Raw genomic sequence first — 27,750 nt, 5'->3', positions numbered from 1 at the left:
GAGGTAGTTATTCAACAGGCATCGCTAGAACTTCAGATTAGAATATCAGGAGACTTGAGCCTTCCAGCCACAGGCTCTTACCTTTCTCCTACTTTCCCGAAAATTTACCAGGGCAAGCTTGTCAGAGACAACCAGTAGCTTTGCTGCCAGAGCAAACTGACCTGATTTAGAGTAACAGGGAAAAACCCATGCCAAAAGGCAAGATCAGTAACAGCAGCAAAATCTGTAGGAAACAAATGGAAAACCTACAAGTCTGGCACCATGAAGTGACTTTTCCCATAAGAGGACATAGTTTTTATTGATGCTGTGCCAACCTGTCACAAATGTGGCAACTTAAAACAGATTTATTCTCAGATATCTGAAACAGAACTCACTGGGTAAGGTCAAAATGTATAGAGCTGTGTTTTTTTTGTTTTTGTGCCCCGCCCCACCTCCCCCCCAGAAATCCTAGAGGAGAATTTTCTTCCATGCTTCTCCAGCTTCTAAAGGTTGATCACATTCTTCGGCTCAGGGTCCCTTCTTCTAGTTCCTAAGCCAACAACACTTTCATGGGCATATCTCCTTTAACTCCCTTTTAGATTTCTAAGGACCTTGTGATTACCTTTGGCCCACTCAGATTAATCCAAAATAATTTTCCTATTTTAAAGTCAGCTGATTAACAACCTCAATTACACTTGCAATTTTCATTTCTCCTTGCCAGGTAACCAAACATACTCACAAGTGTCCCAGAGGAAGCCATGGACATTCTTGGAGGACCAACATTCTGCCTAACACATAGGGCAAATGGCAAAACCATTCAACACTGAGACAGGAGGAACCTGGAAATGAAAGAACCAAAATAGTAGATTCCCTTCCTACTTACTAAGCTGCTGAAAAACTTCACACACATGCAGGGAAAATGAGAGAGGGCCATGCAGAAAGAGCAGGGCCAGAAATGAGAAACATCTTAACACTGAAAGTGCTCTCTAACCTAAAAACAAATCCACAAGCAGTGAGTAGAAGCCCTACAGGATTGGGTATTTGAGCCTGTCACTATCCAAACACTGGCTGACCAGTAAGCTATGCCCACAAAGGGGTAAACAAATTTAAAAAGAAAAAACTAACCAGTAACATCAGCTGACCAGACTATTCCAGATTCCATACATTAAAGGCCAGACAAGTTAATAAATTTAACTAAAATAGCACAAGATCTGAATGTTGAAAACTTTAAAACACCATTATTTAAAATAAACATTCAAATAAACAAGGAGACAGGGATTTATTATGTTCAGGGATTAGAAAACTTAATATTGTCAAGATGGCAATTCAAGACAACATAATTTCCAGTAAAATTCTAAAGTCTTTCTATAGAAATTGACAAGATTATCCTAAAATTTATATGGAAATATAAAGAACTAAGAATAGCCAAAATAGTTTTGAAAAGATCAGTTGGAGAGCAAACAGAACTCGATATCAAAACTTAATTATAGGGGCCGGCACTGTAGCGCAGTGGGTTGACGCCCTGGCCTGAAGCGCCAGCATCATGTGTGGTCGCCGGATCTAGTCCCGGCTACTCCTCTTCCAATCCAGCTCTCTGCTGTGGCCTGGGAAAGCAGAAGATGGTCCAAGTCCTTGGGCCCCTGCACCCACGTGGGAGACCCGGAGGAAGCTCCTGGCTCCTGGCTTCAGATCGCCACAGCTCTGGCCATTGTGGCCATCTGGGGAGTGAACCAGCAGATGGAAGACTTCTCTGTCTCTACTTCTCTCTATAACTCTTTCAAAAAATAAAATAAATCTTAAAAAAAAAAACCTTAATTATAAAACTACTGTAATAAAGTGGTGTAAGGATAGAGACGCAGATCAATGGGAAAAAAAAAAAAAAACAGAAAATCTAGAAATAAACCCTTACATTTATCATTAACTGATTTTCAACAAAGATGCCTAGGCAATGCAATGCCAAAAGATGTCTTTCCAATAAATGGTGCCTGGATAACAAAACGTGGTGGATCTGTTCACTGGAATATCATTCTTTCATAAAGAGGAACAACCAACCAAACATGCCATGGCACATATGAACCTCTACAGCATTATGCTGAACCAAAGAAGCCAGACACAGAAGTCTGTATGATGTCATTTCTAAGAAATGATGCAGAAGGGCAAATGTTTAGAGACAGAAGACAAACCAGTGGTAGTCTGAGGCTGGAGATGGGGGCAGGGAATGAATGTAAACAGGCAGCAGGAAACTTTCCGAGATGAAAGGAATGTTCTCAAACTAGATTGTGATGACGGTTTCACCACTTTGTGAAAGTATTAAGAGTAAGAAGAGCTTCACATAATGTGAATTGCACCTCACTGAAGCCATCTTTAAAAAGGAATAGAAAGTCAGGAGTGCCCCACCGCTGAGGTCCACAAGCACAGATGAGTGACCTCCTACCAGGTGTATGAGAAAGCGGGCGGCTCACGACACTGGTGCTTGACCTCTCAGTCCAGCTCCAAGATGTTGTGCCCTTTTGACCCAAAGTGCTGGCATATACAAGTTTGTAATGGCTTATTCCAGTTGCCAGACAGATGGTTATAACACAGAAAACATTCACAACTGCTCTTCCAAATATTTCATTTGCAAACACTGAACAACAATGTTTTCACCTTTCGTCCCGTAAAGGCAGCTCGATGAAGTGGCGTGTCTCCCATGTCGTTCAACACATTCACTTCTGCACCAGCCTGGCAAACATGAAAATGTTAAGTATCTTCCACATGCCAAAAAATACACAAAGGTGAAAATAATTCCCTAAAAAAATGTTAAATATTTCAGAAATTAAAATGATTAACATTGCTTGGTTGTCAATGAAAATAAATCAACTCAAAGTGAAAGTTAATATTTGGTTTCCTGAAAAGTAAAAATGTACCTGATAGGATAAAAAGCTTCTTTAAAAAATCTATACACTTGTGCTTCTTCTTTAGATGCAATCCCATGGGAGGAAAAAAAACAAAATGTGTCTGAATGAAATAATACCCTGTTTCCTTCTCAAGCAATTTAACATGCTTTCGGGTTTAATAATAATAATAAAAAAAAGCCATCACACATAAATATATAGATGAGCTGTAAAATAAGCCCAGTTTCAGAAATATCAGAGGTAGGTGTTTAGCAAAAGCACTTAGTCACTGCTTGACATGCACATATCCCGTTATCAGAATGCCTGGTCTGAATCAGTTACTCTGCTTCTAATTCAGCTTCCTGCTAATGTGCATCCTGGGAGGCAGAAGATGATGGCTCAAGTATGTGGTTCCCTGCCATTCACACAGGAGACCCAAATAATATTCTAAGTTCCTGACTTCAGCCTGACCCAACCCTCACTATTATAGGTATCTTGGAAGTGAACTAGTGATGGAAGATTTCTTCTGTCTCTGTTTCTCCCTTTGCCTTCCAAATAAAAGGAAAATAAATAAAAAGAAACATCAATATGAAAATTTATTCATCAGAATTGAGAAATATAAGCTCAATTCTTATTAAGTACAATGTGTACTATGAAATTCTGACATTTTTCAATTTATAAATGCATTTTTTCAACTATCATGCTCAAAAACTGAAAATAGTATCTTCATTAATATGCACATTTTTGCAATTTTAAAGTCAATAATATAAAATTCATGATTAAAGATTGACAATTTAATTAAACTAGAACAATTAAGTATCTTTAGTAATGAGCTTTTTTTGTTTTAATGATTTATTTATTTTACTTGAAAGGCAGAGTTAAAGAGAGAGGGGAGAGAAAGAGAGAAGATAAACACAGAGTGCCCAACCTTCCATCTGCTGGTTAACTTCCCAATGGCCAGGGCTGTGCCAGGCTGAAGCCAGGAGTTTCTTCCGGGTCTCCCACTTGGATGGTAGGGGGCCAAGCACTTGGGCCATCTTCCACTGCTTTCCCAATTGCACTATCAGGGAGCTGGATCAGAAGTAGAGCAGCCAGAATTCAAACTGGCACCTATATGTGGTGCCAGGGTTGTAGGAAGCAGCTTAACCCACTACACTACAACACTGGACCCCAATACATTGCTTTAAATAAACCATTATGACTCAGTGATTTTTCTTAGGCGTGCATTTTACAATGTCCACACTAATGGTATTTATTAGAGTAGTTAAAAAAAAAAAGTTATAAAAAGACCTTCAACAAGTCCTGGACCACTTGTCTATGTCCAAAATAGCATGCCAGATGAAGAGGTGTCCAGCCCAAATTAGACTTACTTCTTCCTAAAAATGGAAAAAGATAAGGTAGTTTTAGATAATATTTAGGTAATTTTACAATAAGTTGAATTTCTCCTTAACAGACAACTTTCATTCCTGGGCGATGGCTCTCCTTCCCTCACACCACACTGCTGAACAAAGAGACATGACAACACGAGATGTGTAAGGAGCATAATGGGTCAGAACCCACAAGACCCAGCTCTGCTGCCACCTTTCTAACTCAATGTCCTCATCCCTGGAGGATAGAGGGGGACATGATGAGGCTCTAGTAGGCTGTCAGCCCTAAGGTTCTAAGCCTGTGACCACCTTGCCATTAGCTAGCAAAAACGTGGTTCTTTTGGTATAATGGCTCATGAGAACAACTCTCTGAAAAGCTGCACCACAAAAGAAATCACTAAAGAGTATTCTCTGAAGTGTTTGGTAATTTGTTAGCTCTGCATCTAATGACTGAATAGAGTCTTTGGCGTCAGATAAAATCCCAGCTATTAAGGATATTGGGTTACCAGAGTGATAGAGAGTCAACTAGATAACCAGAATCAAAGTTAAAAGTTAAAAGCAATGAAATCAGATCCTAGCAGTAGGCATGAGGAGAGGTATAAAACAACTGAGTGCTACAAAAACTAACCTACATCATTTAATTCAATTAAAAAAGAGGGCATCATAGCTTTAGAGCCGAGACAGCTCCAAAAGCTTGCCAAGAAACAAATCAGGTTGGAGAGAACACAGCCTACTCCAATTCCCAAAGCCCACACCCTGGAGGTCCATCACAGCCTAGGAGCATGCTGTCCCAGGCACTGTGAGGGAGAGGCTCTTGGCTTAGTGGCTCAAGTGGACAGTAGTACTTTATCCAACCCACCTGTCACCCTCAGCTCCTGGATTTCAGGTTCCAAACCAACAAAAATCCCAGCCCAGCTACCAGTTTGTACATACCCACAACAGGCCTCTTACCGCCCCTGTTCTCACCACAAGTGACTGTGGCTGCCACAGTTCCTGCATGTCATCTACCCAAACTCCTACATCTGCTTCCCCTTAAGTGAGTGCTGTCTAGAACCTCTAATTACATAGTAAGAGCCTCTGTCTGTTTCACTGAACATATCTTTTGTCTTCCGTTCTTTAATGAAACCTAATTCTTTAGATAATGGACCTTCTTGGGGAACAGCATTGTGGCATAGCAGGCAAAGCTACTGCCTGTGACTCTGGCATCCCATATGGGCACCAGTTCATGTCCTGGTATTCCACCTCCCATCTACCTCCCTGCTAATGCCCTGGGAAAAGCAGCTAGAGATGGCCCAAGTGTGTGGATCACTGCTATCCATTTGGGACACCAAGATGAAGTTACTGGCTTTGACCTGGCCCAGCCCTAGCTGTTGCAGCCATTTGGAGAGTGAACCAGTGGATGGAAGACCTCTCTGTCTCTCCCTCTCTCTGTGTTCTCCCTCTCTCTGTGTAACTCTGCTTTTCAAATTAAAAAATGAATCTTAAGATAATGGTTCCTCCTTGTTCCTCAGTTGTAGACACTATTGTCACATCCCCACTGTACCTCACTGAGCAGAGGTATGTGAATCTGACAAAACCTGCTGCTGTCCTTGGTCAATGACATCTCCACTCACATCCTAACCCCTCCTTTGAGCCATAGCTCCTTCCAATGCCTGCTCCGCTGCCATCTGCCAGCCTCCCAATGACTCATCCCTCGTCAAATAACTTTGGGCAACACAGACTCTCCCCATAGCAAATCTTGCCACTATTCCAGGGAGATTGACTACTAAATCAATTATCTGCTATCTCAGTTTCTCAGCCTCCCTGCTTTTTCACCAACTGTGCCCATGTTCAATATCAGAGCAAGAGTGCCGTCAGGAAGATAGATGCACCAGACCCTGCACCAGACCCCCAACATTCCAGCTTTTCAGGCAGCAATAGCCTGACCTGTTGTCTAACTTGATCAGCCCCTCAGCTCCTTAATCACCACCACACATGTAAATACTTCCCATCTTCACTGCCTTCAGTTAATCCAGGGCACATTTCTTCATGCCTCACGTCAACCTATCTTTATCAACATCCCCAATGTTCTTACTCCACTACTTTTATCAGAGCAGCCTAAAAAAATCACCAAAGCCTGGTAACACAACAGCTCACTTCTTAACCACACCTAGGTTGCTAACTTATGGAGAAGAGCCAAATGGAACCCTGCTGACTTTAGCACCATCAAGTTACAATGCCACACCTCAGCCAGAGAGTGCTACCACCTCACTCTATCACTGCCCAGCATAATCCACAGCTCTCCCTAGCTGCCACAGTCTTGCTCTCTCCTGTCACTGTTACTTCCTCCCAAGTATCATCTGGAAGCTCTGTTTTCTGACTGCTTCATTATCAGTAACCACAAAACTGTTCTTTTCAGGTCCTCTCCCATTGCTTTGTTTGCATGCTGACTACTTTAAAAACTGTCTCCAAAATACCTCTGTTTGGATGACACAGGGTACCACATGTTCACAAGGTATGGAGCTGAACTCATCCTGCACATTACACACATACACACACGCACACACAAAAACTACCCACACCTCCATGTGTGTTGTGTGTGTTCATTACTGATTGTCCTGCTATTCACCTATTTCTATTTTTTTTTTTTTGAAGATTTACTTATTTATTTGAAAGTCAGAGTTACACACAGAGAGGAGAGGCAGAGAGGCAGAGGTTGGAGGGGAAGAGGTCTTCCATTCGATGATTCACACTTCAATCGGCTGCAACGGCCGGAGCTGCGCCAATCTGAAGCCAGGAGCCAGGAGCCTCCTCTGGGTCTCCCACATGGGTGCAGGGGTCCAAGGACCTGGGCCATCTTCTACTGCTTTCCCAGGCCATGCAGAGAGCTGGATCGGAAGTGAAGCAGCTGGGTCTCACACCAGTGCCCATATGGGATGCTGGTGCTTCAGGACAGGGTGTTAACCCACTGCACCACAGCGCCGGCCCCACACCCTATCTCTCATACCACACAGCTTCACCTTTGCCACTTTCTCCTTTTGAGTCCCACTCCAAGTGAGTTCTATTGATTCTAGCACCAAATACTAATTACATCTACTTTTCCCCACTCCCATTGCTTCCAAAACCATCTAACCCATAATAGTCCAACTTATACCAACTTCTGAACTGTTTCATAACATTTCATGTTTCGAAATGGAAATCTGGATCAAGAAATTAAAATTCTCAAAATCCTAAATTACTTTTATAGTACTTCAAACACCTTTTACTCTACTTTATCCTTTCAGGTATCTTTAAAAAAAAAAAAAAGATTTATTGAGTAATTTGAAAGTCAGAGTTATACAGAGAGAGAAGAGGCAGAGAAAGAGAGAGGGAGGGAGGTCTTCCATCCGACAGGTCACTCCCCAATTGACCACAACGGCCACAGCTGCGCCAATCCAAAGCCAGGAGCCTCCTCTGAGTCTCCCATGTGGGTGCAGGGGCCCAAGGACCTGAGCCATCTTCCACTGCTTTCCCAGGCCATAGCAGAGAGCTGGATTGGAAATGGAGCAGCTGTGACTCAGCCGATATGGGAGCCAACGCCACTGGCCCCAGCCCAGGTATTTTTTTTAAAAAACTGTGTTCCATGACTCTGGCTCCTGACTCCAGCTCCGTGCTCGCCACACCAACAAGGAGATGCAGACACCAGAAGGCAGCAGTGATGGTTCAAGTGACTGAGTCTCGGCAACCCACAGGGAGACCTGGACTACTATGTTCCTGGCTCACAGCTTCATCCCAGCCAGTATAAGCTTTTGTGGGAGAGAACCAGCTAATGAGAGCCTGCTGTCTGTGTCACTCACTCTCTAATAAGTAAATTGTGTCCAATGAATAAGAAATGTTAAGTTATAAAAAGAACAGTGCCCTAAACTGATGAAATCTTTACTTAATATATACTGAATCGATCTTCTGTATATAAAGATAATTGAAAATGAATCTTGATGTGAATGGAATGGGAGAGGGTGCGGGAGATGGGAGGGGTGCAAGTGGGAGGGAAATTATTGGGGGGTAGCCAATGTAATCCATAAACTGTACTTTGGAAATTTATATTTACTAAATAAAAAAAAGAACAGTGCCCTAAATTAGAATATTAAAACAATGAAGCCCTCTCTCTGCAACCCCTACCCCGCCACAGTTGTGGCACAGCAGGTTAAGCCACAGCTTGTGATGCCAGCAACCCATACTAGAGTACTGGTTCAAGTCCTGGCTGCTTCACTTCTGATGCAGTTCCCTGCTAATGAACCTGGGAAAGCAACAGATGATGGTCCCAAGTACTAGGGCCCCTGCCATCTGTACAGAATACATGGATGAAGTTCCTCGCTCCTGGCTTCAGCCTGGCACAGGCCTGGCTGTTGTGGCCATTTGGGGGAATGAACCAGTGAATCAAAGATTTCTGTCTCTCCCTGTCATGCTGCCTTTCAAATAAATAAATCTATAAAAAGAAAATAAAAGAAAACAAATACTGGAAAACACTAACAGACATTACTGAGTAATATCTGAATAACTATGGACTTCCCAGTAAAGTAATAATATTCCATAGAATGAGCTATTGAGACTACCAACATAAACACTTACTCTGCTGAAACTCATTATTTCTTGGAACGTCACTCATAAGTATGTTATGCATACATATTTATTTTATTTGCAAGAATGACTCACGTGAGCAAGATAGGACACTAAGCCCATACTTAGAACACAGCAACTGTTGCAAGAACACTTAACAGTACTTGCCATAGTCTCAGGATTTTGAAAGGAAAAAAAAAAAAAAGAAAACCCAGAAATACCAGGAAAGAACCTGCACACATGGAAACAGTGCTCACATCCAGTCTTGCCTACCCCTCACTCTTCCCTTCGGTCAGATACCACATGATGTCTTTCCTCTGCATAAACCCTTCAAATCACCCATAAGACAAAATCTGACAAGTTATGAGGTGAAATTTTGAAAATGCATTAACATGCTTCTCACTTTTACATTTACAAGTAGATGACTTTGCACTAATTAGCTTGAGGCAACTGCGTGGGGGGCATGTAGACAGAAAAGAGTCATGGAGGATTTTCAAATATTTTTGGCATTCAAAATAGACCCCTGAGGTCAACATTAGGAGCTTGTGTCTACGGAAGGATGAGGAGAGACTTTTAAATCCTTTTAACAAACTCAGACTTTACTTGTTTCCAGGCAACTTAGATCAGTTTTTTCCCATACTGCTATATAATACTCCTTCCCCACTGAGGGGGAAGTCATGAAGTTTGCTGGTTTGCTGCTCTAGGATAGGAAGAAAAGGTGACAAAATATGCCTACCTTAAGCCTGCAATTCCTGGAGTAGAGGGATTGTGGGAGAGAAAAAGACAGAAGATCAGCATATGGCTCCTAATCTTAAGCCCAGAAAGTGAGATAAATTGAAAGGACACCGAGAACAGGCAAGATACATCTGGGATACTAGGAAAAAATCCCCTAGCCAGCCTCCCACCCTAGAGCCCACCTGCAAAGTGGATCCTTCACAATCAAGTCCATAGTGCAGTCAGCGGGAAGGATAACTTGGCTAACCAGAGCTGTTCCAGGCTCCCATGTGTCACTGAGTTCCCACACACTACCCTCCCAAGACAGCAACAGGAATGTGGCCAAATGGAGCTTGCAAACCTAGGCCAAGGGCCAGAGGCACCTGTGTCACAGAGGCTCAGGGTGACACCAAGCCAAAAAGAGCTAAGATCAGTCTTTTGAGATAGCCAAGGAACAACATCTGTATCACAGGACAAACCAAGAGAAAAACCAGGGTCAACTTTGAACCTTAGTTTTGCCTTAGCTGCAAATGCTTTTGAAACGCTAAGAAACCAAGGATCAATGACCAAATGAAGGCTTCTTCACAGACTAGAGGTCACCTTTGCCTGCACTGAGCACACCGTAAAGCTCACTTCAAACCTGAATGTCAATTTAGAGGAGATGGGGCCGGCGCCGCGGCTCACTAGGCTAATCCTCTGCCTTGCGGCGCCGGCACACCAGGTTCTAATCCTTGTTGGGGCGCCGGATTCTCTCCCGGTTGCCCCTCTTCCAGGCCAGCTCTCTGCTGTGGCCCGGGAGTGCAGAGGAGGATGGCCCAAGTGCTTGGGCCCTGAACCCCATGGGAGACCAGGATAAGTACCTGGCTCCTGCCATCGGATCAGCGTGGTGCGCCGGCCACAGCGAGTACTGAGGTCCCTGCCACCCACATGGAAGATCTGAATAGAGTTCCAGGTTCCTGGCTTCTTGTAGCCATTTGGGGAGCAAATCAGTGAATGGAAGATCTCTGTCTCTCCCTCTCTTCTGAAACTCTGCCTTTCATATAAATAATTAATCTTTAAGGAAAAAAAACCATCATTTAAAAATGTTATATACATATATATTTTAAAAGCTCACCTTTGCAATTAATGTCAGCAATTGCTGCATTCCTCTCCATGCTTTGCAACAGTTGTCTTACTTCTTCAGTGTTGCCATTTCTGGCATGATGAAGAAGCTGTTGTTCCACTTCGGTATTCATTTCTGGATTAAAAAAATAATAGCATAATTAGCTTTTAGATATTACCTAGATAGTAGATAGAAAGAAGAAAACCATCTTCACTTTACAGCTAACTAGATAAACACATGAACTAACTAAAAGAGGGCCAGAACTCAACCCTAAGACTCCTTAACCTTATTACCAAGGAAGTACTCTAGATCAAGTTTCTTAACTTCTCAAAGCCTAGTTTCCTCATTTACAAAATACAACTAACCTCATGAGCTGCTATAAGACTCTATATGTGGCTGGTGCTGTGGCTCAATAGGTTAATCCTCCACCTAGCAGCGTTGGCAAACCGGGTTCTAGTCCCGGTCGGGGCGCCGGACTCTCTCCCGGTTGCCCCTCTTCCAGGCCAGCTCTCTGCTGTGGCCAGGGAGTGCAGTGGAGGATGGCCCAGGTGCTTGGGCCCTGCACCCCATGGGAGACCAGGATAAGTACCTGGCTCCTGCCATCGGATCAGCACGGTGCACCGGCCACAGCGTGCCAGCCATGGTGGCCATTGGAGGGTGAACCAACAGCAAAAGGAAGACCTTTCTCTCTGTCTCTCTATCTACTCTGCCTGTCAAAAAAAAAAAAAAAAAAAGATTCTGTATGTGAAACACTCACCAAATATGTAAATATTTATCATTGTGTTAATAACTAGACAAGTTAAAACATAGCATTCTCATAGAAATACTTTAAGACTAAAATGTGCATTAATACATTAATACCAAAAAACCTACTCTGAATAGAAAAAAAAATAAATTCTAACTAAGGACTCTAGAGTGACTATACTTAAATAGTTTTCTCTCATATTATCTTACCAAGCCCAAATTAAATAGATAAAGTTTCAAATTCAGGGGCCGGCACCATGGTGTAGCAGGTTAAGCCACTGTCTCCAGTGCCCACAGCTCATATGGGTTTGGGTCTCAGCTGCTCTGCTTCTGATCCAGCTCCCTGCTAATGTTCCCAGGAAAATAGTGGAGGAAGGCCCAAACCTTGGGCCACTGCTCCCACATGGGAGATCTGAAAGAAGCTCCTGGCTTCAGACCAACCCAGTCCTTGTTGCCATTTGGGGAGTGAACCAGCAGATGGAAAATCTCTAACTCTTTCAAATAAATAAATCTTTTTTAAAAAAGGTGCAAATTTAAAGTATTTACATCAAAATGGGCAAATATTTTTTATAGCTTATTTATTTGAAAGGCAGATACAGGGAGGCAGGGAGGCAGGGAGGCAGGGAGGGAGAGAGGGATAGAGGGGGAGAGGGGGAGAGGGGGACAGGGGGACAGGGGGACAGGGGGACAGAGGGAGGTTTCCATCCACTGATTCACTTCCTAAAGGCCACAATGGCTGGAGCTGGGCCAATCCAAAGCCAGGAGCTTCTTCCACATCTCCCATAGGGGTACAGAGGCCCAAACACTTGGGCCAACCTCTACTGCTTTCCCAGGCCATAGCAGAGAGCTAGTTTGAAAGTGGAGCAGCGGGGGCTGGCGTTGCATCTTACTAGGCTAATCCTCTGCCTTGCGGCGCCGGCACACCAGGTTCTAGTCCCGGTTGGGGCGCCGGATTCTCTCCCGGTTGCCCCTCTTCCAGGCCAGCTCTCTGCTGTGGCCCGGGAGTGCAGAGGAGGATGGCCCAGGTGCTTGGGCCCTGAACCCCATGGGAGACCAGAATAAGCACCTGGTTCCTGCCATCGGATCAGCGGCCATTGGAGGGTGAACCAACGGCAAAAAGGAAGACCTTTCTCTCTGTCTCTCTCTCTCACTGTCCACTCTGCCTGTCAAAAAAATTTTTTAAAAATTAAAAAAAAAAAGTGGATCAGCGGGTCTCGAATCGGCGCCCATATGGGATGCTGACACTGCAGGCGGCGGCTTTACCTGCTATATTACAGTGCCAGCCCCAAAATGGGCAAATATTATGAAAAGCAATTATCAGGCAAAATGCAATTTCTTATTAATAGTCAAATGAATGCAATTAAATCAAATGCAAATGGTATCTATTTTGCATACCAAATTAGCAAAAAATGTCTTAAAAAATAAAACCAAATGCTGAAATAGACAGGAAATATTCACTCCTATAAGCTGCTAATATGAATATAAACACATATAATCCATTGCATGTCGCCGGGGACAGGCAACAATCTGGCAATACCAAAATATATACACACCATTTACTTCATCCAGGCAGCTCTACATCCAAGAGTCTATCCTATAGAAACCTCTACACAAGATTATCAGCATGTTCATGAAAATTACATTTGCAATAACAGAAAAGCTAGGAACAACTCCATCAACACTGAACAAGTTAAATACATCTTCTAGAGAGGCCAAGAGAGTTGTCTACAGGTTGGAGAATGGATGGCAGAGTTGAAGGCACAGTTTCAAAAAATTGCAGATCATTTAGAGTAAACTCCAGGATCCCCTGATCAATATTCATTATGCTGGAAAGCTAGACTCTATCTACTCCTTAGGAGGAGGCTTAGCTAGTTATATTCCCTAAAGGAGAATATATTTCACAAAGATACCAGAATATATTCCACAAGCAAATGGCCAAACCAGATAAATTTTTTAAAGATTTTTTTATTTGAAAGTCAGAGTTACACAAAGAGAGAAGAGAGAGGTCTTTCATCTGCTGGTTCACTACCCAATTGACCACAACAGCCAGAGCTGCGCCGATCTGAAGCCAGGAGCTTCTTCTGGTCTCCCACATGGGTGCAGGGGCCCAAGGACTTGGGCCATCTTCCACTGCTTTCCCAGGCCATAGCAGAGAGCTGGATTGGAAATGGAGCAGCTGTGACTCAGCCCATATGGGATGCCAGCTCTGCAGGTGGCGGCTTCACCCGCTACGCCACAGCCCTGGCCCCAAACCAGATGAATCTTAACATTGAAGTTTGTAGTCAATAGAGCTACCTACTTTCCAAGATTCCATTTCCTCCTGCTCTTCAAGGGCCAGTAGCACAGGACAACAAGGCACCTGAATAAAGCCTCTAAAACATGAAAGGCAAATCAAAAACAATGTCAGGCTGGCGACATGGCTCACTAGGCTAATCCTCGGCCTTGCGGCACCGGCACACCAGTTCTAGTCCCGGTCGGGGCGTCGGATTCTGTCCCGGTTGCCCCTCTTCCAGGCCAGCTCTCTGCTGTGGCCAGGGAGTGCAGTGGAGGATGGCCCAAGTCCTTGGGCCCTGCACCCCATGCGAGACCAGGAGAAGCACTTGGCTCCTGCCATAAGATCAGCGCGGTGCGCCGGCCACAGCGCGCCAGCCGCAGCGCGCCGGCTGTGGTGGCCATTGGAGGGTGAACCAACAGCAAAGGAAGACCTTTCTCTCTGTCTCTCTCTCTCACTGTCCACTCTCCCTGTCAAAAAATAAAAAAAAAAAAAAAAAGAGGACTAGTCCAGGGGATCAAACATCCAAACAACATAAATTATAGAACAAGAAAATACAGAAATCAGACAGGAAACACAAATAATTCAATAAAACTTCATAAAATTGAAATGTCTAATGAGAACCCAACAACTGGGGAAATTTTCCAGTTGCAGACAAGAGATCCCACCAAAACACATCATGAAATTTTAGAACTCTGGAGACAAAGAAGATTCTATAAGCTTCCAGAAAAAAAAAACCAAAAGAACAAATGTTAAACAAGTAAGCAGGAATCAGAAAGATTGATTTCTCATTGACAATTGTGGTAGCTAAAACATAATAAGGCAGCCGGCGCCATGGCTCACTTGGCTAATCCTCCGCCTACGGCGCCAGCACCCTGGGTTCTAGTCCCAGTCGGGGCGCTGGATTCTGTCCCAGTTGCTCCTCTTCCAGTCCAGCTCTCTGCTGTGGCCCAGGAAGGCAGTGGACGATGGCCCAAGTGCTTGGGCCCTGCACCCGCATGGGAGACCAGGAAGAAGCACCTGTCTCCTGGCTTCAGATTGGTGCAGCGCGCCAGCTGTAGCAGCCATTTGGGGGGTGAACCAACGGCAAAAGGAAGACCTTTCTCTCTGTCTCTCTCTCACTATCTAACTCTGCCTGTCAAAACACACACACACACACAATAACGCAGTAATCGAAAGTTCTGGTGAGAAATAATTTTCAGCCCAAAGTTCAATAACTAGCCAACCAAAAGCAGGGGGTAAAGACATTTCTAGATATGTCAGAATGAAAATTTACTTCCCAAACATTATTTCACAGAAAAACACCAAAGGATATGGCTGCAAATTCAGAGACCAAGAAAGGGGAAGATACGGGAAACAGGAAAGAAAGGGAATCCCCAGAGCAAAGGGAACTACCTGAAGTGCAGCTCTGTGCCTGGTCTGTATCTTGTCCTACGCGGTGTGTCTGGCCTACACATAGTCAGGTTTCTGCCCTCTGTGCTTTTGCTTCCTCATGAGCTAAAAGTGCTCATTTCAGCCCAAACAAGTATCCTGCTCCTACCTACACTGCAGCACGAGAGGTTGTGAGCCTCTGTGAGCTAGAAGCACAAAATAAAGACCAGCCTAGTCTCCTGACAGATGCCTGCCACTGAGCAGCCCAGACCTGGGCTCTGTCACAGCCTCTTCAAACAACTACACTGGGTCAAGCCTGTTCCCAGTGCTAACTCAAGGCCTTGCTCACCGACTTCCCCCTGGAAAGGGCTCTCAAAAGTCTGAGGGCAGCCAAACCCAGACTCTCAGCCACAGACTCCTTTTCAGAGGAAATTTTTCTAGAAGACTTCATCTAACTGTGACCACAATGCCCTTTCCCCACAGGGCTTGCTGATGAGCTTTTCTATGAATCACCTCTCCATTCATTCACATGTACACTTACTAAAGTAATAAAACATTTGACTAATCATTTAAACAATCTGACAATACTTACAATCATTGTATTAATCATGAAGCAAAAAAAAAAAAAATCAAAGGTCCATAATGAAAGTTTGTTCACATAACTGGATCCTATAAAACCATTACCAATACCACAGAAGAATTTCTCAAAGTATGAAATTACAATACAGAGTTAGCTCGGATGGTTTCCATATAATATAATCTCTATATAATCACAAATAAAGAGTGGAAAAAATCATCAGATGATAACAGTGGTTACTCCTTATAATAAAATTATGAATGGGTTTAATGTGTGATGATAGGGGCCAGTGTTGTGGTGCAGTGGGTTAAGCTGCTGCTTGCAACACCAGCATCCCATATTGGAATGCTGGTTCGAGTCCTACCTGCTTGGCTTCTCATCCAGCTCACAGATAATGTGCCTGGGAAGGCAGCAGATAATGACCCAAGAACTTAGGCCCCTGCCACCCACATGCAAATCTGGTTGGGGTTCCAAGATCCCAGGTGCAGCCTGATTTAACCCACCATTGTGGCCATTTGGGGAGTTAATCAGTGGATAGAATATTTCTGTCTATCACTCAGCCTTTCAAATAAGTAAATCTTAAATAACATTCATTACTATTTCTTCTCTCATTTAAGAACCATCATAACAGAAGTCCCCTGCTGTATATGCAGACCTGAGTATTTAAAATTGCCATTAGTACCTGAAGCTTTATTCCTTGGAGGAGCATTCCGGTAGCTGTGCAACCAGCAAGGGCTGGGCAGGTGTTCAACATGACATTCACAGGAAGGGATAGTTTCCTGCCCACTACCAAGGCCAGCATCACCCTCCCCTTCTCTAATATCACACAAGGAGATGAACCCATAGACACTTAAAGGCCAGCCAAAATGTAGGCTTTGTTCTGAACTTTAATGACAAGTAATAAAACAAACCATGCCTTACACTAGGAGAACTTACAAATATTGTGGGGCACTGAACACATAATTTATTATACATACTTATAGAAAGAAATCTGACTGGCCCTCTCCAATCTCAGTACAAACTAAAGCTCCTTGGTAAACCCTCATGGCACTGGACACAGTATGTCAGTCTGCAAGTACTCGGGTAGTCATTTCTTTGTTCCTAGACCATATTGTAAACTCACTTAGAACTAGGGCCCCATATCAAATACATCCCCCTTAGATTCCTAGTGCCTAGCAAGCTGCCTAGAACACAGGAGGCAATTAGTTATCAGTTAACAGGACAGACGGATGGGAACTCAATTCTTTGAGATCAAAGCAATAGAATCTCCCTATAGGAAGACCTATAGGCACTGCCTTACAAAAGGTGCACCTCTACCAAGTGACATATAAGTAATATTTCCAATATGCCATGGGAAACAAAATACCAAAGAAGGGAGAACTGTTCAAAACTACACAAAGATTTAGGATTACAACAGTTTTGATTAACTTGATGCCTCTCTATAAGTAATTTCCATGAGTAAAGGCTACTTTTAGGAAGAAAAATACAAAAGACTTTTCCAAATTCCCATGTTGAACAAATTTTTTAAAAACATCTTTTTGAGGGGTCAGTGTTGCAGGGCAATGGGATGCCAGCATCCCATATGAGCACCAGTGAAAATCCTGGCTGTTCCAGTTCTGATCCAGCTCTCTGCCAATGCACCTGGGAAGGCAGCTGAAGATGGCTCAAGTACTTGGTCCCCTGACACCACGTGGGAGACCCAGATAGAGATCCAGGCTCTTGGCTTCATCCTGGTCCAGCCTAGCAGCCATTTGGGGAGTGAACCAGAGTATTCCAATCAATCAATCAAATGATGGATCAATTAATCAATCTCTCACATGTGTTTGTATAATTCTGTTTTTGAAGTAAATAATCAAATAAATCTTTAAAAATATATATCCTTTCAACTCACGAATGCTTATTACAGAATAGGACTTTGTCTCTTATGTTGAACGCCAAAGAAAGGCAAACCATCATTAAGACAACCAGTCAGAATGGACTTGAGCCATATTCTACCAGTGAACATCCTATTGTTAATGATTTCTTTTGTGGACAGTTTTCAGCATCTCTACAAATTCATATAACTCCAGTTTCTGCTTTTGAAATAAAAAGATTTTAGTGGCCATGAAAACTTTGAAGGAGCTAATAATATTTTGAGCTTAAAACACTGGGAGATTAGAATCCATTTTTGCTTAATGTTTCCTTTTCTCCAAGGTCCACTTGGGAAAGCTAAGCTTCTAATTTCTTTTGTGGAAAGCAAATCTACATTTTGTTTTCCTATAAACATCGATTTATATAAACTGGTGTCAAGGGGTGGCACCACCTCAGTCTGTGCCATCAAGTCCTAATTTAATGTAGCAGGTAAGTTTAATAGGAAGTCCTGTGGTCTCAGCAATTCTTAGATCTTAACACAAACTTTAAAATTTGTAACTAAAGGGTAATCATGATTTGTTAATTTGTTCAGGGATCTATTATTTTATAATTTGAACTACTACTTTTCTTTAAAGAGAACCTATAGAATCAAAGCAGAAAGTTCATAGGGAAATCAAAACTAATTCACCAGAGTACCAGCAACTCAAAATATTTAGTGATCTACCTTCTTTTAGGAATGAAAAGCTAAAATTCAAAGACATTTGGGCTACATCTACCTAGTCTTACATGTATCACATTCCTATACATTGTAAATACCAAGACAGTATGGTAGGTGGGACAGGCATTAGGCACAATAAGATGCTGCTTGGGACATCCACATATCATCTCAGATTCCTGGGCTCAAATCATGGCTGTGTTCCTTACTAACAAACCATGAGAGGCAGCTGATGGTGGCTCTAGTATTTGGGCCCCCGACACTCATGTAGAAGACCCAGACTGAGTTCTGAGTTCCTGACTTTGGCCTGCCCAGCTGCAGGTATCTGGGAAGTGAACCAGTGGACAGAAGATATCTTTCTTTCTCTTTCAAATAAAATGAAAACAAACAAAACTATGTAAGAACCAGCTGTTTTAAAGAAATATGATAGTTCCACACACACGAAAGTCCAACATAGAATTACCACACAAACCAGCAATTCTACATCTGGGCATAGACCCAAAAGAATTGAAAGCAAGGAGTCAAACAGATATTTGTACATCCATGTTCACAGCAGTATTAATCAGAATACCTAAGGAAGAGGCAACCCAAATGTCCACTGACAAATGAACAGAAACAAAACGCTTTATTCACATATACATACATCAGAATATCACAGCATCTTTAAAAAGAAAGGCAATTCTGACACATGCTAGAACAGGGATGAGCCCTGAACACATGCTGAATGAAACAGACCAGACACAAAAGGACAGCTATCGTATTCAAGAAGTTAAGGATCTGCCACCTCAAGATATCTTGAATTGGTATAGGATTTCAAGCTGCAATCACCTTGGGACCTATAACTGTAGAGAGGGCCATTTGGCCTTTTATATCATCAAGCCACCCAATAGTAAAGCAAGAAAACAGCCTTCATCACCAGACTGGTAACTGATGCTTTAACAAACTGAATAAGCAAACTCCTCATGTGACTCTTATCTAGCTTTTACAGCACCCCCCCCCCCACCGTAAATATCTTCAGGACATCCAACTTACTACTCTAGCACAGAGAGCCATGTGTCCTGTCATTCCTTCACCAACTTATTTTTGCCTAAAAAAAAGCATCTTGTTTTAGTCATTTCCTCAACCTTCAGTCTCCTGTGAAAACTCCCAAAGTTAATAAAACTTCGATGTTCTTCTCTTCTTTAATCAGCACTGTATTCATTTGGCTTTTCAATCCAGTCAAAGTGAAGACCTTGAGAGCAGAGGGGATGGCTCAAGTAACTGGATTCCTGCCACCCATGCAGGAGACCTGGAGTGGACTGCAGGTTTCTGGTGTCACCCTTGGCAATGGCAGGTATCTGGGGAGTGAACCAGTGGATGGGAGCATGAATGCACACACCATCTCAAAAAACAATTTTTTAAGGTCATATTCTTTCTCCACTTCTCAACTGAAATGCTTTTAAAGAGATTAACTAAAACAAAACTGTAAAACCACAACAATGGGAAGAAAAATTTATCTTATTATTTGAGAGGAAGAGAGACAACAACAGTTGAGGTTGAGTCAGGCTGAAGCTGAGCACTCAAGCAGAAGGATTCAATCACTTGAGCTGTCACCCTCTGCTTCCCAGGATGTATCTTAGCTGGAAGCTAGAATCCAGGGTGGAGCCAGGATTTAAACTCAGATATGGAATGTAGGCACCCTGACCAATGTCTTAGCCACTAGGCCAAACACCCATCCCAAGAAAATTAATTTTTGAAGCAAATCTCATTAGCTCACAGCAATCAGTAAAATTTTTTTTCTTTTTGACAGGCAGAGTGGACAGAGACAGACAGACAGAAAGGTCTTCCTTTTGCAGTTGCCTCCAATGGCCGCCACGGCCGGTGCCTTGCAGCCCGCGCATCGAGCTGATCCGAAGCCAGGAGCCAGGTGTTTCTCCTGGTCTCCCATGGGATGCAGGGCCCAAGCACTTGGGCCATCCTCCACTGCACTCCCGGGCCACAGCAGAGAGCTGGCCTGGAAGAGGGGCAACGGGGACAGAATCCAGCGCAGAACCGGTGTGCTGGCGCCGCAGGCGGAGGATTAGCCTGTTAAGCCGCGGCACCAGCCAGTAAATTCTTTAATATAACATACATGTCTATATACACACACACATGTATACAGCAGAGGTCTTGAAAAAGTTGATGGAAAGTATGTATTAAAAAAGATGCATGAATTTCAAAAATTTTTTTGCACCAAAATAAACGTTTAATTCCATTTCCCATGAATATTTAAAAATTCTCATTTATATATAACATTTATGAAAACACAAGTAAATTTCTTTGCTTTAGAAATTCAACACTGGGGCCAGCGCTGTGGCACAGCAGGTTAATGCCCTGGCCTGAAGTGCTGGCATCCTATATGGGTGCCGATTCTAGTCTCAGCTGCTCCTCTCCTGATCCAGCTCTCTGCTATGGCCTGGGAAAGCAGTAGAAGATGGCCCAAGTCCTTGGGCCCCTGCACCCATGTGGGAGACCCGGAAGAAGCTCCTGGTTCCTGGCTTCGGATAAGCACAGCTCTGGGTGTTGCGGCCAATCGGAGAGTGAATCATTGGATGGAAGACTTCTCTCTCTCTGCCTCTCCTCTCTCTAACTCTGACTTTAAAATAAATTGGGCCGGCACCGTGGCTCAATAGGCTAATCCTCCGCCTTGCGGCGCCGGCACACCAGGTTCTAGTCCCGGTCGGGGCGCCGGATTCTGTCCCAGCTGCCCCTCTTCCAGGCCAGCTCTCTGCTGTGGCCAGGGAAGTGCAGTGGAGGATGGCCCAAGTCCTTGGGCCCTGCACCCCATGCGAGACCAGGAGAAGCACTTGGCTCCTGCCATAAGATCAGCGCGGTGCGCCGGCCACAGCGCTCTCTGCTGTGGCCCGGGAGTACACAGGAGGATGGCCCAAGTGCTTGGGCCCTGCACCCCATGGGAAACCAGGAGAAGCACCTGGCTCCTGCCGCGGCAGCCATTGGAGGGTGAACCAGCGGCAAAGGAAGACCTTCTCTCTGTCTCTCTCTCTCTCACTATCCACTCTGCCTGCCAAAAAATAAAAAAATAATAAAATAAAATAAAAGGAAAGAAAGAAAAGAAATTCAACACTGCCAGGCCAGCACTCTGGCACAGTAGGTGAAGTTGTTGCCTGTGAAGCTGGTTCATGTCCCAGCTGCTCTGCTTCCAATCCAGCTCCCTGCTGACCGGTTCTGGGAAGAGCGGCAATAAAGGGCCCAAGTGCTTGGGCCACTGCCATTCACGGGGAAGACCCAGAAGAAGCTCCAGCCTCCTGGTTTCCACCTGGCGCAGCCCTGGCTATTGCGGCCATCTGGGAAGTGAACCAGTAGATCAAAGATCTCCCTCGCTCACTCAAATAATTTAAATCTTTTTTAAAAATTCAATATTGGTAGACAAATCCATATTTAACCCAGATCAGGAAAAACTGAAGAGCACTAAAGTAACGTTATTTGCCAAGTGTATGACAATACAGCCACACCCAGAATGTAGAACTTCTAATCAAAGGGTAAAATAAAATTCCATTCAGCTTCTAAAATGCAGGACAACCGTTTCTGGTTATTGATCCTTCATGAGCGCTGAGGATGTTGAATCTAAATTATGGTTTGATCACCTCACCTTAAGAAACTTTTCTAGGGCCTGCATTGTGGCACAGCAGGTTGAGCCACCACCTGAGACTTCAACAACCCATATGAGCACTGGAGTCTAGTACTGGGTACTCCAATTCCAATCCAGCTCCCTGCTAATGCACCTGGAAAAGCAGCAAAGGATGTTCTAAATCCTTGGGTCCCTGAACCACGTGGCAGACCCGGATGCAGTTCCAGGCTCATGGCTTCAGCCTGGCCCAGCACCACTGCAGCCATTTGGGAAGTGAACCAGCAGATGACGCTAAGTCTCTATCACTCTACCTTTCAAATAAATAATACAAATAATTTTTAAAGATTTATTTATTTGGGCCAGCGCCGCGGCTCAATAGGCTAATCCTCCACCTGCGGAGCCAGTACCCTGGGTTCTAGTCCCAGTCGGGGCACCGGATTCTGTCCCGGTTGCCCCTCTTCCTGTCTAGCTCTTTGCTGTGGCCCAGGAGTGCAGTGGAGGATGGCCCAAGTGCTTGGGCCCTGCACCCGCATGGGAGACCAGGAGAAGCACCTGGCTCCTGGCTTCAGATCACTGCGGTGCGCTGGCTGCAGCGGCCATTGTGGGGTGAACCAACGGAAAAAGGAAGACCTTTCTCTCTGTCTCTCTCTGTCCACTCTGCCTGTCAAAAAAAAAAAAAAAAAAAAAAAAAGATTTATTTGAAAGTCAGAATTAGAGAAAGAGAGACCTTCCATCTGCCGGTTCACTCCCTAAATGCCTGCCAACAGTCAGGGCTGGGCCAGGCTGAAGCCAGGAGCTTCATCCAGGTCTCCCACGTGGGTGCAGGGGCCCAAGGACTTGGTCCATCCTCTGCTGCTTTCCCAGGCGCATTAGCAGGTAGCTGGATTGAAAGTGGTACAGCCAGGACACGAACCATATGAGATACCAGTGCTGCAGACAGCAGTTTAACCCACCACACCATATCACTAGTTCCATAACGTAAACCTTAAAAAAAAAAAAAAAAAAAAACTAACTGAAGAGAGAGATCCAACATGGCAAACTGGAGCTGGCATTGTGGTTTGCGGTGGTAGCAGGAAAAGCTGCAGCCTGAAATGTCAGCATCACGATGGCCTAAGAGCTTGCTCCTCTGCTACCCAGGTGGGAGACCTGGATGAAGCTGCTGGCTCTTTGTTTCAGCCTGGCTCAGCCCCAGCCGTTGTTGCCATTTAGGGTGTGAAACAGCAAATGGAAGATCTCTCTCTGCACTCCATGTATTAAATAAGTAAATCTAAAAAAAAAAAAAAAAAAAAAAAAAAAAAAAAAAAAAAACTCAGCAAATTATAAAATCTTCTTTAGCAAACACTCACCTGTGTCATTTTCAGTTATAAAAATATTTAAAATTGCTTCGCTCTCAATTCAGTGAAACTTTCCATTAACTTTCCATTTGTGCACTGCTCTCCTCTGGAGGAGATAGAATATGGCTAAAACTGTTATCATTGCACAGCCTGTAAACCACTGAAGCTGCTGCAAAATGCCCATCTCATATTATTGCTCAGATATGGTTATATCTGACCCATTTACACTGCCTTCTGCTACTCATATGTGTCACACACCCACACTGATGGGATGCCAAACAGACTTAACAAAGTAGGCCTTTCACCGAGTATTTATCATTTTATCTTCCAATGTTTGTTAAAACTGGTGCAAGTTAAATAAGCTTCATGGCTTTGTCTTATGAATTATTTAAGTGCTAGAATTTTATCTGATTCAATACTCAAGAAAGAACCATTACATGCACTGGATTTCAGTTTCCACTAGATCTATTCTAAAAATTTAACTACTGCTTCAAAACAGGGCAGGTATAAGGAAAGAGAAGTCTACAACTTGATAGACAAGCTTTAGTAACTAAAACACTAAAAAAGCAGGTTGTCACCTTTTAATGATAAAAATCCTTAAATTTTAGAAAAAATGAATTTTAAATTTTCCCCTTTTGATTACTTCATGTGAAAATTATCTTTCAAACTGAATTAAAACAATGTATAATACTGACCAGTTAGGATTACAGACATTTCTCTTGAATGGGAAAGTTTAAAAACAAAAGGAAAATCATGTGGTTACTTTCCATTGTAACATGGTAGGAAAATGTACAGAACAGTTAATTCACTAAACGTAATTTTCTACTTGCAGGCTAATGAATAATAAAAAAAGAAAGATAAATTCAGTAAACTAGTCATCCTCTTCCTAAGAGCACTGGGACTATTTCTCATCCTTGCCCATGTCACACAGTCCTTGAATGCTGACAGTACCCATAGAGTAGTAGAGGGAGAGGTCATGTGAGAAAAAAATCCCTCACTTCTAGGGCTCAAGGTCATATAAGCTACTTAGAATATCACAATCATGAATACACACTGTACAGAATGCATGCCCATCTCTTCTCAAACTTCACCACTGAACTGTTGATAAAAGCTAGAACTTACACTGTTAAGCCCTGTCCTCTTTCTAGGAACTGCAAAGAATTTGTTAGGTTGTTAATAAAGTTGGTTGCCATCAGGCCCAGCTTTAAAGAACTGCCAAGGCCCCCCAAAATTCCCAGATGCTCACACTTGCTATCTTACTCTCTCCTCACCTTATTAAGATGACTTTCACTAGTTTTCTCTGTGAAAATATACATTAAAAGCTCAGCTTCTGAAAATGCTGAGGTAAGAATTTGCCACCTTTAAAGTATCACAATCAAATATACAGATATATCTCGAAGTAAAATACAGCCACAAGTGAAAATCTACTTTATGCTGTTAAAAAGAACATTCCTTAGAACAATTATATTTAGAAGACTTTATTAAAGCAATGCAAAACCAAAATGATTTGAAAATTGGGCAGCTCCCAGGACAAGAAGAGTTCTGAAAAAACCAACCAACAAAAGCAAGCCACTGAGACAGTGCAACTTACTGCCTGCAGCCCAGTCAGGCAGTTTGTTACAGTGTAAAGAGTGGTTTACAGCCTAATCAGTCAATGGGCTACAAGGCCTTCTGCAACCAACTTCAGTTTATTGTGATTAAATTCTATACTGTTCTGGTCTGTTAGGCCCAGCAAAGGCACCTGGTCCAAATCCATGGTCTCCCACAAAAATACTAACAATACGTTGCACCACGTTATTACTCAAAAGAAACTGGCTGTATTCTTCTGCTCAGTTGTTGGTTCTTAAACAGCACATTTCCCTTTGTTTTAGGGAAACAAAACATGGTGGGGAAGGAACATTTTTATAGAAATAATACCCCTGGCTGTTCTGAGTCACCGGTCTTAAGTACTGCGAGAATTGCACCTGCAAAAATGAACAGCCTCCACAAAGCTCAGCCACCCACAACAAATCTCTGATTTACAAGGAGACATTTAGCAAGTGTCCTAGGAAAAAGGATGCTCACAAAATCCTATGCTGAGCTACAACAGTTTTAAGTTGATCTACTCAACTTGAGGCAGTTAACTAACTGAATACCAATGGCTCAATGCTGCGCAAAAGTTGCTCTGCCTGGAAGAAATTAAAAAGTTAAATTTTAAAAAAATGTTACTGAACTTTCTCCAGTTTTTTCCCTCCGTAGATTGTAGCTAGAGCCCACCTAGCAGTTCAGAATTAAGTGGATTTTGTGAGATTTACAATCTTGGCTGAAGAATTCCAAATTTACACCTACTACCGTGCCGCAAAAAATAATATCACAATACGAACACCCATAGCCCTCAAAACAATAAAAGTATTTTTCCGTAACACTGAGTAAACAAGAGATGCTCCAAACTCGATATTCATAATGCATCTTCTAAGGTGCAAATACTGAAGTTTTCCCTTGTTTTAAAGTCGACTTTATTATCCACTAGAGACAGAAACTTAATCGCTTCACTTGCAACATCCAGGCAGCCTTGTAGAACTTCACGCCACCCTGCCAACAGTTCATCCTTGCAACCTTCTGCCTCATAAAGACAAGTCTGACCCCTGCAAACTAAGCCTAACTGAATCACGACACCCCCTGGTGCTCATCAGCGCCGCGAGGTAAGCGAACCGCTCCCGTCCCTACAGTGCATCTGGCTCGGCTATGGTTTCTGAATCCCCCTCCCTACTCTTCCACGCTCACTGAGCCGACCACACGATGCACAGTGAACCCGGTCACATGAGCGACGCGTGACTCCCATCGTGCATCAGCCCTCCTCTTGTCACAAAGAAGCTAAAAGTTAGGACGCGCACACCAGAAGTACTGCGAGCCCGCGGCGGCAGCCTCGGCAGGTGCGGCGTGCGGCGCGGGAAGTCGCGGCACCCCGAGTGCGAGCGAGAGACGCCGTCGTTCTGCGGCTTCCCGCGACCTGCCACGGCGCTGCGGCGGCCCGCGGCCACCGAGAAGCCCAGCGTGGCGGAGCCGCCCGGGAGGCGGGCGCCCACCCCCCAGCGGGCGCGGAGGACCTCCCCGAGCACCACGCGGGCCCGAGTCCTGGCCCGGGACTCCGGCGGACGTCCGCCGCGGGAAACTGACCTACGCGGCCACTCGGGCTCCCGGGGCTCCTGAGGCGGGGGCCACGAGCTCACGCTTCACTTCTACCCGCCCCACGCCGAGGAAGCGGCCGTCGCCGACTCTCGCTGGCACTCCCCCGAATACCCAGGGGCCCTGCGCAACGACGGTCTCCAGCGTCCGGGTGCCCAGAACCGGGTGGCGTGAGGTGGCCCGCTCAGCGAGGCGTCACCGCCCCTCCCCAGCCGCTGGCTCCAGCAGCGCGCGCGCGCGTCCGCCTTCCGAGTTTGTTGGCGCCCGGCCCGACACGTGACTGGCGCGCGGGGCCACACCCCCGGCCAGGCACGCCCCGCCCTTGCGCCGCTCCTATTGGTCCTGGGCCGGCCACGCCCGTTTCAGTTTTCGGCCGCAGCTACTTTGATGAGCCTAAACCTCTGGGCTTCTCCAACCTCATCCCGAGAGGAAGAAGTCGCCGACCCTACTTGGAGCGCACCGAAGAGCTGCGCTTGTTGGGGAGAGGAACGACCTTCCTGTCCCTCCCCCTCCCCCCAGCTGAAGCAAATGAAAATACTGGCTTAATATTCTGGAAATTCGTTATTAAACAAATATATAATCCAGCTACCCAGATTTTTTTCTGTTTTGCATTGATGCCCCTTGTTCAGCTTGGATGCACAGTAGGTGGAGAAGTTAGCACAGTGTCCCTGTGTAAAGATTCGATTTTTACAGCTTTTTAAAGATTTCTGCCTAACAAGAAAGGAGGAATAACAAGCACATGGATTTTTTCTCATTTCTTGAGTTGTCCAAATGTACTCAATATGTACAATTAACTTTCAGTGGAAAGCTAATAGGTATCATTTTTAAAAGCACTGTAGTTTTTTTTTCTTGTTAATTCAAGTTCTTTTTTTAGTTGAGAAACAGAGAACTTAAAATAGGCCAATTGGCCATTGCACTACCTGTGACACGTCACGTGGCAGGTATTTTAGATTGATGTCTTTGGAAAATAAAAGCAGTCTCGCTTGTGTATCCCAGGCTAGCATCATCTTTTATTCATAAATCATCTTTTATTCATAAATTAGGCACTTAACTAACAATACTTGAGCTCCAAAACATGTGGTAATTACAGTAGCTGTGTTTGCCTTGGAAAGAAGAACCCTCAGGCTTGTTTTGTCTAAAGGTTGCTGCGCCATCTTCACAGCTGAAATAAATGATTTTCTCCGTGGTCCCATGGCAGTCTTCATCCTCACTCTGATGACTGAATTAGCGAAATTCATGGCTTTTACTTTGCCACTCCCTTTTTCAATTAGTAAACGAAAAACAGGTTCCCCAATAGGAAGCTGCAGTATTAATTGTTACAATTACTAATGAGACAGGTTCCAATCCCAGTAGGATGATTGTGCTATATTTTAACAGGGTTTTCTTTGATATGTACATAACGAATATCAAGGAAAAAATAGCCCCTTGGCACTTTTGGCTAGTACACAATAAAAGTGTAAAAGAACTCAACTATTTTAGAACATCACTGCCCTATAGAACTTAC

The 27,750-nt window shown here is 44.0% G+C and overlaps 1 protein-coding gene across 10 annotated transcripts in view; it reads right to left on the bottom strand.

Annotated features, from left to right (window-relative positions):
- OSBPL1A (oxysterol binding protein like 1A) overlaps positions 1-26,376 on the bottom strand; it is a 231,010-nt gene extending 204,634 nt beyond the window's left edge. For 7 of the 10 annotated variants that reach the window (XM_051851325.2, XM_070050375.1, XM_070050384.1 and 4 more), the window contains exons 1-4: positions 26,238-26,376; positions 10,623-10,745; positions 4,143-4,228; positions 2,626-2,700 (exon numbers count right to left, since the gene is read on the bottom strand). In XM_051851325.2, the coding sequence (XP_051707285.2) occupies positions 2,626-2,700; positions 4,143-4,228; positions 10,623-10,743 (282 nt within the window). In that variant the 5' untranslated portion in view covers positions 10,744-10,745; positions 26,238-26,376. Of the gene's footprint in view, positions 1-2,625; positions 2,768-4,142; positions 4,229-10,622; positions 10,746-26,237 lie in introns of all 10 variants that reach the window. The other 3 variants (XM_070050376.1, XM_070050378.1, XM_070050377.1) reach the window with 2 other exon arrangements.
- Between the last annotated feature and the right edge of the window lie 1,374 nt (positions 26,377-27,750).

This window comes from Oryctolagus cuniculus, chromosome 10, assembly GCF_964237555.1.
Source record: "Oryctolagus cuniculus chromosome 10, mOryCun1.1, whole genome shotgun sequence".
NCBI classification, from domain to species: Eukaryota; Metazoa; Chordata; class Mammalia; order Lagomorpha; family Leporidae; genus Oryctolagus; species Oryctolagus cuniculus.
This window is presented reverse-complemented; position numbering and strand designations above follow the sequence as displayed.